This window comes from Akebia trifoliata, chromosome 3, assembly GCF_017979445.1.
Source record: "Akebia trifoliata isolate Shusen 1 chromosome 3, ASM1797944v1, whole genome shotgun sequence".
In the NCBI taxonomy this organism is placed as follows: Eukaryota; Viridiplantae; Streptophyta; class Magnoliopsida; order Ranunculales; family Lardizabalaceae; genus Akebia; species Akebia trifoliata.
In genome coordinates, this window is record NC_141377.1 from 40,895,102 (window position 1) to 40,908,864 (window position 13,763).

The 13,763-nt window shown below is 34.9% G+C and overlaps 1 protein-coding gene across 1 annotated transcript; it reads left to right on the plus strand.

Moving 5' to 3' along the window:
* Window positions 1–1,461: 1,461 nt before the first annotated feature.
* On the plus strand, window positions 1,462–5,847 carry LOC147406979 (growth-regulating factor 6-like). The gene is made up of 4 exons (XM_086435347.1): window positions 1,462–2,086; window positions 2,659–2,880; window positions 3,184–3,535; window positions 4,806–5,847. The coding sequence occupies exons 1-4, from the start codon at window positions 1,681–1,683 to the stop codon at window positions 5,719–5,721; spliced, it is 1,896 nt and encodes a 631-aa protein (XP_086291473.1). The 5' UTR covers window positions 1,462–1,680; the 3' UTR covers window positions 5,722–5,847.
* The last annotated feature ends 7,916 nt before the right edge of the window (window positions 5,848–13,763 follow it).

Here is a 13,763-nt window from a genome sequence, read left to right on the forward strand (position 1 = left end):
AATAGACTAGTTTTAATAACTATATATTTCAATTTTTTACTAAACAAGATCATTTTATGATTTTTTTTCCACAAAATAAATAAATAAATTATATAAATTTATAGTAATTTACATGCAGACTTACTTTATGATGTTGCAACCAAGCATTTACAAACCATGATATCTCAAAATAATTTGCAATTGCAATATTTTACGAGGCAGTACCAAGCAGTAGCGTTTTTTTTCAAATATTTGTAAAGATTCCCTGGTGCAGAGGGTTGGGTGCAAATGGCTAAGGGGCAGTGTAACCGTAGGGTTTTACCTGACTTTAGGCTTCGTGTGGCTTTACGTGGCGAATGAGAACCTTTGGCCTTGTTCACCACTTGTCTCTCTAAACTCTATTTAGCGACAGATTGAGCGAAACGGTTTAGCGGACTTTGCAAGGTTATGCCCAAAATTAAGATTAAGACAAAAAGAAGTTAATAATGAGAGAGAATACTTTTCCAAATCCCCAAACCACCCTTATGAAAGGATATGACTAAACTACCCTCAAATATTATTTCAATCATGTCATACCCTCCCAAGATCCAAAAATGAGTAAATTAACCCAATAAATAAATAAAAATATTACCAAATATACTTACATGATTTAGAAATTAAAACATCTTAATGGGATCAAATATTTCTAATTATATTTTTTTTTTTGTACAAACATAAAAATTTCTTAGATTTATAAAAAAAAAATCAATAAATTAAATTCAGGTCTCGCTACTGATACATTTTGAAAAATCATGATTCAACCCGATTTTGTAGTTTAAATTTAAGTCTACAGGATCTGCATTGATATCCATAATTCATAAAAGTGTCTCAACGAAGGCATGTAACGTGTTAATACATCAGGATTTCGATATAATTTTTTATGATTATGAAAAGTCTTGTTTTGGCTTGATCGTACAGTTCAAATTAGGTCTGCAAAGGTCTGCATTGATACCAAGTGCCTTGTTGAGGACATGCACAGTGTCGATCATGAATCGCTCAATTTTAACAATTTCACGTGCGTGCTAACTGTCAGATTTCTTAATTATGAATGTCAGAGCTTCAATTGCATCTAGATTTTTTGTCTATGAAATCATGATCGTTGTCGTTAAGTAGTAACAATGATTAAAACCGTTATTTTAAAGATATTATTTTTATATTGGATATAAAAAAAATTATTTCTCATCGCGCTCATCTTGGCACGCGGCATAATTAGTTTAAACTTTGAACAAATCAACTTATGCCACTTATTTCTTTACTATAAGGTTTTCAATAATTTTATTTCTTTGATAGGCTGAGGACATTTTAGTAATTTACACTAATTATAATGGAAATTATTTTCCCATATTCCCAGGACAAAAACTTCACTCTTTTTTGTTTAAAATTCATAGAAATTTTTTTTTCTCGTTTGCCCGAGCTATATAAAGAGAGCCTGAGGTACTTGGCTCCAGAACTCCCTTCCTTCTCTCTCTCTCTCTCTCGCTCGCTCGGTTCTGCTTAAGCATCACCATCTAAGCACCCAAACTTAAAATGCTCGTACCTCTCTTCCCTCATTGTCTCACTTCTCAAGCTTCTCTCTACTCTTCTTATGAACCCATGTTTCATTCTCTCTGTTAGATTGCTCTGTAAACCCAGTTTTTAAAATTGTTAATTAGTTCAGCTGAAATGGATTTTGGGATGACGTGCTTGGATGGTTTTGTGGGTTCAGAAAGTGATTTTCTTTCTCAAGTTTCAGATGCTGAAACCAGACAGAATGGGTACGGATCTGGGTTTCTTAAGCATGGGAGATCATATGAGGCTGCTGAAGAGGATTGGAGTAACTTAAAATTTGCCAGAACTGATGATTTATCATCCTCAAGGACAATGTTGCTTCAACAGAGCAACCCTTCATTGTTTGGATCTAATTCTGTTTTTCTTGATGGCCAGCAACAGCAACAGCAACATCAACATCAACAGCAACAGCAGCAGATGCTCAGTTTCTCTTCTCCAAACTCAGACGTTATGTCACTCAATCAAAATTCCGCCTTGCCATTCTATCCTCAAGAACTACCTACTTATACTAGAAATACAGGTATAAAGATCACATTTTTCTTTGTTTTTGAAGTTGTTCCTGGTAATTGGGTCATTGGGTTCTGCATGAATTTGGGTTTTGGTGAGATATAAAGTAATGTTGGTGTTTGAGGGGAGTGGAAAAATTGGAAATTTATGAAGAAAAAGATGGAATTTTTATTGGGTTATTAACATATGGTTTCAGTACTGTTTAAGGGTCTTTTCATGGACACTTAAGTGGAGACAGGGAAGATCTTGAATTTGAGACTTAGCAAAAGGGGCATTTTTTTTTTTTTTTTTTGGGTTGGTATTCTTCTTTTGGGAGATGAATTTTTTACCATTTCACCACAGTTACAGAAGGTAAAAAACAAAAAAGGGTAAAAAAAAAGAAAAGTGGGGAAAGAAAAGGAAGAACAATAGAAGCCAAGCCATTTTATAGGTTTTAATGTCTTTTCCTTCTTTTCTCTAAAAGAGTAAAAGACAACTTCTTCATGATTTATGTAACTTCCTTAAAGTTTAGTTTCTACAATTGTCCTTTTTAATGCAGAGAGAATCTCTTTCTTATATGCTGGCATATTGTTTTTTATGTTTCAGGTTTGGGTTCAGGAAGCTTGAATACAAGCTTGCATGGAATTCTAACAAGGACTAGAGGACCATTTACTCCATCTCAATGGTTGGAGCTAGAACAGCAAGCCTTGATCTACAAATACATCACTGCAAAAGTGCCCATACCTTCTAATTTGCTCAACCATATCAGAAAACCTCTCAATCCATCCGGGTCTTCTCACTTTGCCGGATCCTCTAGACCCAATCCATGTAAGTTTTTTTTTTCTCTTCCTCGTGAATTGGAGTAGAAGAAAGTTTATTCAACACAAATTCTACATAGTTTCTTTGTTTTGTTTTAAATCTGTTCTGAGAATTTTTGTGTTAAATAGACAATCTTTTTTGTTGATTTTGATTTTGATTTTATTCTAACTAACCCAAAATATGCGTGAATTAGGGGATTTCAGCATCTAAACTTGTTGGCTTTGAACTTGAAATCATGTTTTATGCATTTTTTTTCCTTCAGTAGATTTTTTATTTTTTTATTTTTGTAACTTATTTCTTATATGTTGCAAGATGGATGGGGTACTCTCCACTTGGGATTCTCTGCAAACACTGATCCCGAGCCAGGGAGGTGTCGACGAACGGATGGAAAGAAATGGAGGTGCTCAAGAGATGTTGTACCCGATCAAAAGTACTGTGAGCGTCACATGAATAGGAGCCGCCACCGTTCAAGAAAGCCTGTGGAAGGCCAGGGTGGCTATGCTGTCTCCGCAACATCCAACAAAAGGGTCACATCCATAGGTTCCTCATCAGCTCGAATGGCTTCCAGTGGCGGTCCATCTGGCAGCCTTGCCATCTCACAGCACCAAGTAAAGAGCCTTCAGTCCGATGTCACTGATCCTTCTCTGAACTCCAATACCGACAGGTGAAAAATCTACAACTATTGGACTTGGGTGTCCTTTCCTATATGTTTTATCACTTTCAGTTAGATAATATTCATCTTTATCTTAGACAATATGGTTTGTTCTGCTCTCCCTTCCTATATGGTTTGTTTTGTTTGTTTGTATTTTAAAAGTAACTTGAAATATTTGTTGGAAATGAAAATTTTTAAATGAGGAGAGATAATTGGAGGCTTAGTTTCCCAACTATATTTTAGTCCTACGTCATATAGAAGTTAACCGCTCATAGAACTTATATGTCTTCACTATTCTATTAACTTTGTTTATGAGAATAAACAAGTATGCAAAGGAGGCAAAACTGCCGCATTCTTATCTGCACATATTGCTATTGAGCTTGAGCACAATTGTGGCAAACTTGGCACTTAGCATGTATGCATTGTTACAAGTATTGGGGTGCTTTAATTAAAATGTTGAACAGCCAAATGATCTTAGCTTTTCAAATATGACATTATAGTTATTCGAACAGTCGCCCAAACCACCATGAAAGTAGAGTTTAGGATTCTCTTTTCCCATAAACAAAATAGATTTTTTAACAGCTTTTTCATACTTACAAATCATAAATACTTAGTTTATAAACTCTTTCTATTTGTACAAAAACAGAAAGAGAAACCACAAAGGAACGGGGTTTGTTTTATCCTGAGAATGTATTGCCAAATACACCTATTTGCTATCACAGTTCATAACTGAGGAACCCCAGACCTTCAAGTCCTTGAAACGGTGATAGTATCTCTATGATCCATTGAACTTCTTGATGATAAAAAAAAAAATTCCATGTCACATTTCGTTTTACTTTTTATTGCTGAGAAAAAGGAAGGCCTTTTAATGTCTCTCTTAATGAAGTTTTCAAAAGCTCATAAATTTGGACTGTAACGTGATTTGTTGTGACCATTATTAACTATTTCATCCCAACCATAAAAAGTTATATTTAGAACTTTACAAACTATAGTGCAAATAATGTTTAAAACTGCAGTGATCTCAACGTGCCTCAAAGATAAGTCGTCATCATTTTGTTCTTTCTTATTTCACTTTGGTTCCAAGTTTCCCAACATTATATTTGTTAGAATTGAGCCTTGTACATAAAACATACTTCTCATTCTTCATTTAACTGTATGTTTTTGGGTTATATTCATTTGCACCTACCCCAAAAGATAATTTCTTTAGTATAAGGTTTTGATGATGAAGACATTCTAAATTGTTTTCTAACATTTGATGTTTATCGGTTATATCCTGTTGTAGCATTTTACTTAACCAAGAGAATGTGAGTGGTGAACTGCACAATTCACAAGGCCTCTCCATGCTACGTCTCGACATGAATGTGAAATCCAAGGATGCTCCCATCTCTATTCTGAAGCAACACAATCGATTTGGACAATCCTCCACCATGAACCTGCAATCCCAAGACGTTCAGTTCTCAGTCCCAGAAGAACACAATCGATTTGGACAATCCTCCACCATGAACCTGCAATCCCATGACACTCAGTTCTCAGTCCCAGAAGAACACAATCCATTTGAACAATCCTCTAGAACCGAGTTTGGATTGATCTCCACTGATCCCCTTATGAATACATCAAATGGAAACTCCTACATAGGTTACTTGAACTTTGGTTCGTCCCCCAGCCTTTACGGCCCAGAACCCCAAAATGAAGAACCCCTTTACCATTTTATTGACGATTGGCCCAATAATGATAGTTCAACCATTCCATGGCCTGAAGTAGAAGAAACCAACTTAGACCAAACGAAGCTCTCAATTTCTATCCCCGTGGCTTCTTCGGAGTTCTCGTCATCCACTTGTGGGAAACTCACATTGTCGCCACTGAGGATGGGCTTCCCGGTTGATGGCAACATGAATGAACCAACCCAAAGGCAGGCAAACTGGATACCTATCTCTTGGGAGACTTCCAATGGGGGACCACTTGGTGAGGTCTTGAACAACACCAATAACATAGTGGGAGACTCGAATAACTCATCAGCCCTTAACCTCGTGACTGAAGGGTGGGATACTAGCGCTCAGATGGAGTCGTCCCCAGAAGGGGTCCAACAAAAGACCACCAGCCCAAGAGCTGAGACTAATAAGATCGATGATGAGGCTAGGTTGGGTGACAATTCCGTTGGTTCGACTCGTGAAACGTCATCCTCCATCCCTTTCATTTAAGCTTTTGAGCTGAGTGAGAAGAGATCGGTGGGAGGGTAAGTTCTATATGTTTACAGACTTTGAAACAATTTAATTTGGGAGTTTGAGTTAGCTTGTTAATTCCATTTGCTTTGATGTTTTCGCTTTTGCATTGGGTTGGGTTGGGTTGGGTTGTCATTTACTTATTTCATGTATATGTCGTCTCTTGACTTTATCAATACAATAATTTGCTATCTTACATGCTTCTTGTGAATGTTTAGACGTTTGAGTGTGTGCTGGTGACTCTCGTAGTATCAAAGTGACTGAGGAACCCCATACCTCAAACCCTTGAAGATCCATTAAACTTGTTGAAGATCGTTTTTGCCATCCCACGCTATGTTTACTTGTTATTTGTTCAATCGTAGACCGAAATTCTGGGTACTTCTTAAGCAGAGAAAGAGGAAGGCCATTTTCGATGTTTCTCTTTATGAAATTTCAAAAAGTTCATAAATTTTCTGTGACCATTTACTTAACTATTTTGACCCAATCATAAAAGTTATATTCCAAACTTTTGGAGCATGAATACCATTTTAATCCCCAGTCCTACATGTCTGTCGTAGACTATATAGTTCTTGATATCATTGGTAGGAGTGAATAATTAGTTATTTTCACCAAAGGCCCCGAGATGGATGATGAGACCAATGAGGCACTCGTCTGCTATCCAAGTTGGGATCTACTTGGATATGGAGACCCATCATCCAAGTCGTGATGGTTCCAAGTGCGAGCCCATGAGACCTATTAACCAATGTGTGGGAAATCCTTCGATGTTTGTAATCTTTCATGGTATCAAAGTTCAAAGATCTTTATGTTCCACTATCATTGATACCAGTTCTGTGGGGTGATAAAGTTAGTGCTGTCACTTGCTTCTAATCTTGTGTTTCATGCAAGAACAAAGCACATCGAAGTCGATTACCACTTTGTGCGTGACAAAGTAGTCAAGAAAGATATCACTATCAAATACATTCCTACTGTTGAGCAAATCACTGATTATTTTACGAAGGGTCTGACTTCTGCTAGATTCAAATTACTTCGGGACAAGCTCATGGTTCGTGCGTCACTCATTAGCTTAAGGGGGCGTTTTAAACAATGTGGAAAATCCTTCTGGTTCAAAACATTGCAATCTTTCAAGTCCATTAGAAGCCCATAATTAAAAGATGTCCCTAATGATCCCAATATCATGAGGTCAAGTCAATCCGATTTAGGATGCACTATTACTGCATAAATATTGCAAGATATATTCTAGCTTAGGTTTTAGATGGTAATTGAAAGGCAACCCTTCGAGTCGAGGCATTGCAGAAGGAGATAACAAAACGATTAACTCGTGGCATGAATGTTGAGGTGTATTGATTTACCTCTACTCACATAAGCACGCTCAAACTGCTATATCACTCTTGATGATTGATTCATTAGGAGTGACAAATAGTTAGAGAATACATAGTTATTTCAATTACTTATTCTTGTTGTGGGTAATTCCATTATTCAAGTCCATGCCGACTCAAATTTGAGTTTAGGTCCTGCTTGGTATGCTGCAAATCATTTGTAGATGCGAGATAATTTTTTGAAATTGATTTTTCAGTAAATGATTTGCGGCACAAAAAGCATTGCAAATCATTTGCATAATTACTTGACTACAACCTGTGCATATCAAAATTACTAAAATATCCCTTATCTAAGAAGTTAATCAAAGTACAAAAATAACTTCAGTACCTGTTACAACATATGCATATAAATTTATGAAAATACCCTTCATCAAAGAAAATTTTAAATTATAGAAATAGTCCTAAGTACTTGTTACACTAACATGCATATTAATTCATAAATATTCATCTCACCAAAGGTACATTTACTTGCATATAAAATTACAAAAATACCCCTTGTCAGTCTTATTACAAAACATCCCTCATTATTGGGTTTTAAAATAAAAAAAATTCATATACATATTATTTTAATAAGTACCTAAGGTATTTTTGTAATTTAAATAGTTTCTTTAATGGTGGGTATTTTTGTTATTCCAATATGTGGGTTACCTACATATGATAGGGCTATTTTTGTAAATGTAGCAAGTATTGAGGGCATTTTTGTAATTTGAATAATTTATTTTATGAGGTTGAATAGGTTAAAATCGGTTTCATGTTTAATTATAATAAGAAATCAGAGTAAAAATTTTCATTGCAAATATCAACCAAACATATAAAAAATGATTTTGCAAGAGATTTCTTATTGGCTATCATGTAAATTTTTCTGAGAGAGCTGCTATTGGCACCCCAACCTTTACTTATTACACCCTAATTAAAAATAAAGGAAATAAGTGAATGGTAGAGAAAAAGTAAAAGTTGGGTTTTAGGGGGGAGGGGGGCATAATTGTAAACAAGTACTGAAATTGTTTGAAAGAGTATGGTAATGTTTTGTAATGTCGAGATTATAATTTGAGCCACACCTTTGTAATGTCTCAGGTGAGAAATAATTGAAGAAATTGGGTGTATTAAGTAAAACTTGGGGTGCTAATAACAGTTTTTTTTTCTTCTAAGGACAAAACATTTGCATTGCAAAATATTTGTAATGCAAATGATTGAATGATTTTTAGTGTATCAAGCAGGGCTTAAGTATTAATTATTTATTTTAAATTATGCAAATCATGTAAACAACTAAATAGCTTATTTGAAGGCGTGCCCAATTGTAGGATTTAGAATATTGAGAGTTGGTAATAACTTTTGACATGAATCCATTAGGCACAAAATTGGCCAATCATCTGCAAATGCAAATGATTTGTAGTGTACCAAGTAGGGCTTAAGTATTATTTATTTATTTTAAGTTAAACAAGTCATATAAACAATTAAAGGGCTTATTTGAAGGCGTGCCAAATCATAGGAATTAGAATATTGAGAGTTGGTAACAACTTTTAACATGATTCCATTAACCGACACAAAATATCAACATGGTTGCCATAGGGTCGCGTGGCCGCCATGGTTGTCGGTGATGCTAATCCTCTTTGACACCAAAAAACTTGAGTCAAGGTTTTAAGAGTTGCGAAACCGTCGCTCTCACAATCTCAACAAGTCAACGAGTCAATGAGAGTTGCAACTTCAATTATGTCTTCTAAACAAGCTATAAAAGCCAATTTTAATTTGTTTTGTTATCTCGGGTCAAACTAAATCAATATTCAAGTCACGTTTTGTTTTTTGACTCGTTGAGTATCCATCAATTATACAGTGGCTCGGATTCTATCAGGAACATTAATTTTAGAGTTGTGATTTTCTAACTCCCCCTAAACTCTCCTGACGTGGTTGTGTGTAGAATCATAAATTTTTGCTCGGGATACTCAAATATACATCCCCATTAGGGGGAGTCATTTAATCATTATTCTTAATGAGTTGTGACTTTCTCTATAATTTACTTCCTACATTTCATGGAGGAACATGTTCATTTAGCTGACCTCAAATCTTTGGGGTAAGGCTTTGATTAGGGTGATGACGGTAGCTGGACTCATTCCATGTAATGATGGGTAATATAGTTATGTCCCTCTATTTTAGGTGAGTATTTTATATAGCTGATGTCTACAAACTGGTGACATGCTTCTTCACCGTGCTCTTCTACAAAATCCAACATCTTAACTACATGGATCTTAAGGGTAAAAGCTTTTATATTATTGGATAATTTGGACTTCAATCCTCTTGGCAAAGTCAATTAAGATAAAATGAATAAATAAGTAAAACTTTGATTATTCTCTTCTCATTGATTTAAAAGAGAAAACAATTCAGAAAATCAAGTAATTAATTAAATGGTCAATGAGAACTAGTGATGATGATCTTATAACCAAAATCTAAGTTTGAAGTGGAAGAATTTTGGGAGAAAATCAAGGAATTTTGGTAATAGGTTAAAGACAATGGCATTTGGGTCATATTTTATTAATCTCACATAAAAGACCATAGTCAAGGGATACGTCATCATTGTGATAACACTTGAATATTTCAAATGTTCACTAAAATCCAGAGGAACGTGTCTAGCAATTCCAACCAAATTTATGTATACGAACATGGTGTTATTCATGATTCATGTTGCAAAAAAAGAAAAAAAATCCAAAACAACAAAGAAGATAAAGAATCCCATAAAACACAAAGAGTTACATGATTCGACAGTGTGTCTATTTGTCCACGTATCATATCAAGAATAATCACTATTTTCTCTCTAATTTTATAGTCATATATATTTCTATTTATAAAATCGAGAATTACTAAAACAGGTCTGTCTCCTAAAGAATAGAAATCCCTCAAAATAAAAATAAAAATAAAATCTTTAAGAAAATATTACATAATAGTACTTCTGGTAACCCAGATTTTTTTTTTATTTGGGGACGCTGCCCCTTTGCCCCCGAACTCAACGTACCGTTAATAGAATACAAGAAATTTACACAACATAAATGTTAGAAGGTAGCTGATTTTTCACACCGACTGCCTATTGGCACATCCGGATTTGGGATAGTATGAACCAAACACCCCCTAAGATCAAAATATTCATCTAATTGGATTTGGAGCTAGAGAGCAGAGATGGCTCAAAGACCTTTCAAAATCCAACATCCGGGTTTGAAAGTTCTTTTTCCTTTTTTTATTCTAATCCTTCTTATTCTTTAATTGGTACAAGACTTTGTACCATTCTATTTTCTACTTTTCTAAATGTTGAATTTCCGTACCTTGTTTTTAACTCTCTGTTAGTCTTACTCTTAGTCATTAATCTCTTACAAGTCTCGTATTCTTTACAAGAAAATTATGATTTTTTATTAAGACACGCAACCTGACCATGATATTTCCATGACTTCATCATCCTTTACTTCCACATGACTCCAAATCTCATCTGCCAATCAGCCCCAATGTAACATTATCCCCATAATATTGTATAAAAAAAATAGATTACAAACATGGCCGGCCCTGAATTTGGCATGAAAAAATTGACTCAAATATGACAAAGATATAACTATCAGAGTATCGAAAATGTATAGGAAAATAAAATACAGTATGAAAGAATCTGATCCATTTAGCCGGCCTCAGGATTTTGAAATAAGACTTTGATGTTGATGAGGATAGTCTAGAAAAGTTGAATGTTGAATTATGAATCTATTGTTTATTAGTAATGTGGAATCATTTAATTTATAGAAGATGTGGATTTTGTGATTATTTGGATTTAACAAAAAAAAAAAAAAAATGGGTTCTGATATTTTGCTCATAAACCATTAAGTTAGTGGGTTTGATCTGGCTGAAAGATCTTATTAATTCTTGAGATCAGTGGATAATGAGAAAAAGGAACATCGTTTAGGACCATAAAGTCTATAAAAATCGTAATTAGACAATAATGACCAATCAAGTTGGTTATTGGGTATTCCTTATAAACTCAACCTTCATAAACTTACCAATTAGGATTGTAAGTTTAATTGCGAATTTTGGCTGAACCCCATATAAAACCCAATTTTACAGGAATCTAATCACAAACTCCTCTTTGATTAATAAAGCTGAAGTAAATGGCGATATATTCTAAGTTAGATTTTTTGGTTTCATAAATAATATTGTATAAGATAAATCTGGAGTTAAATCTAGACCCCAGACATGTTTTGGATTTAAGAGTGGATCAATGATCAAGTTGATCAAACACACTGCCCAAACCCATGGTACCTGTGAAGCACAACAGTTCCATTTGGCATGTCTTGGCCTATTGAGCGGAGTATCCACTCATCCTTAGGTAAGAAGTGGTAGACCTGAGCTGCGGAACAGGATGAGCTGTCATGTTATGTTTGAGTTTTATTTGGGAAAATATCTTGAGATAGGATAGTATTAATCATAGATTTTCCTTATGTTACGTGATTCATGATTCACTTGGTTTGAATTCGAGTTCACGAATTCACCACTAAAAAATGAACCCAATTCGTAGGGGTAGATAGAGATGAAGATATTTGAAGGTGGAAGTAATAAATAGCATTAAAAAGAAATTGAAAATGACAGATTTTGGGAAGAAAAAGATCAAGTTTTTTTTTTGTTTATACGTTTAATATGAGGGTACTTGATCATTTTTCATTAGTTTATTCGTAAAGACCAAGGTCATAGGGACATTTTATTAGTTTAAAATTTTAGGGGGATATCTCGAACAATATTAACATGTGGGAGGGGATTTAAAAAAATAATAATTGAAGAAAAATCGAAGTCAGTTATATTTAATGAACCCACAACTAATCGTACCGTGAATTGGTTCGGTTCTTTTTTGATAAATTGGATAACCCTTTCCCTAAAGAGATAATTTCTTGTTTTATAGGATCTTTCTTTTATCTATTCGAAGGATTCAAAAGGAGATAAATTCAAATCTTCACGAATAAGAAAATGAGATGTTGTAATAGAGTGGATGATTAAGGAAATGGGAGAACCTATAAATAGAAGAGAAGATCTCGGAGGAAAGGAATTTTGAAAATCAGAAAGACTTTTACTTATTATTTTCTATAACTACGATTTTAATTTGAGTGTTGAAAGGGTGTTTAGTAGATATCACATCGGTACCTCAATGTCTTCGTGAGGAGAGAAAGCCCATCTTCAAAGAGTTTAAGTTGTTCAATGAAATCAGTGAAAAAAATCTCTACAAGCATGATCCTGAACTTTTAACCAATTATATTCATTTGGACTACACAACTAATTAGGTTTCAGTTATTGGATTGTTAAGATCATTTAATCAAACCTAAAATTGTATATTAGATATCACTTTGGTAGGACCTACAATTTTGATGGTCCAGATTTATTTTTTATTTTTGTTGAAATGTGCAACACTTATCATGACAATTTACAAAGACTCCGAAACATGCAAGTATTGACACGCCAACGAACCACGACTCCCCAATTAAGAGACCTAATATTGTGCTTGTCGTACATGAACAAACTTTTGCGGACAATGGATTTAGTCCTCATAACAACAATTAAAATCACATTTGACACACAATGTGTAGTAATAAAGTTCATACCAACTGGTGTCAAGGCATATATATAAGTTTGATGTTTCCTCCTCCAAGATGACATATGGCTTTGACCCATGACTTTAGGCCCACTCAGAGTAAACCAGTAAACTAAATATCAGCTTGATTGGTGATTTCTAACCATTGAATTTGAGTTCCTTAATAAAACTTCAGTGCTGCCAGACCAGCATGTGAAGTTATTGGGCTTTAACCCGGCACGAGTAGGCCCATCTACATACAACTAATTGTGCTTCCACCATCCTAATCAAGGATGGGAATTTTGCTACTAGCACTATGACTTTTCAGCCTTCACTCTGTGGTCTAAAGAATTTATCAATTTTATTGATTTTTAGTCTATATAGATCCATGAAGTAGCAGATCAAACATTGGGAATGAAAGAGTGTGCTAGATTCCATTTCATTGGGAGACTTCATCAAACTTGATGGGACCTAATCTCACCAAATACTTTTCCACATCAATAATTACTCCAAAATTTAAACTTATTCTAATTAATTTTCAATTAAAACATTCGTCCCACCTACAAGGACCTTTTCAACTCCTCCATTTTGTCTACAAGTCCAACTTAACTCATTTCCCATCTTTTATACGTTTCACATGACGTGGACCCAAGAGAACTTGGTCATCTTTTCTTCTTCTCCATCATCCCTTATCTTCAAATTCTGTTTAAAAGCAAAACCATATATGATATGTTCCTTCACGCTTTACTCGCTACCCCCATAAGGAAATTCTCTAGTTAGAAAGCGTGGAGTGTATGCTCACTTCTTTATAAACCTCCCCAAACCAATTTATCTCTTTCAAGTTTCAACCAATTAAACCCTATAGAATGACAAGCCATAGAAAGGTTCAAGATTCACAAGTGGTGAGGGTACCCTTTGCATGGGAGAACCAACCAGGGATATCCAAAGTGACACACAAGGAACCGTGCCCTACCGATGTAGGTCGCTACGCCCTTATGTCGCTACCACCGCCGCCTTGTCCCTCGGATAGTCCTAAAGTTTTAGTACAAGACCTACAGATCCCTCTT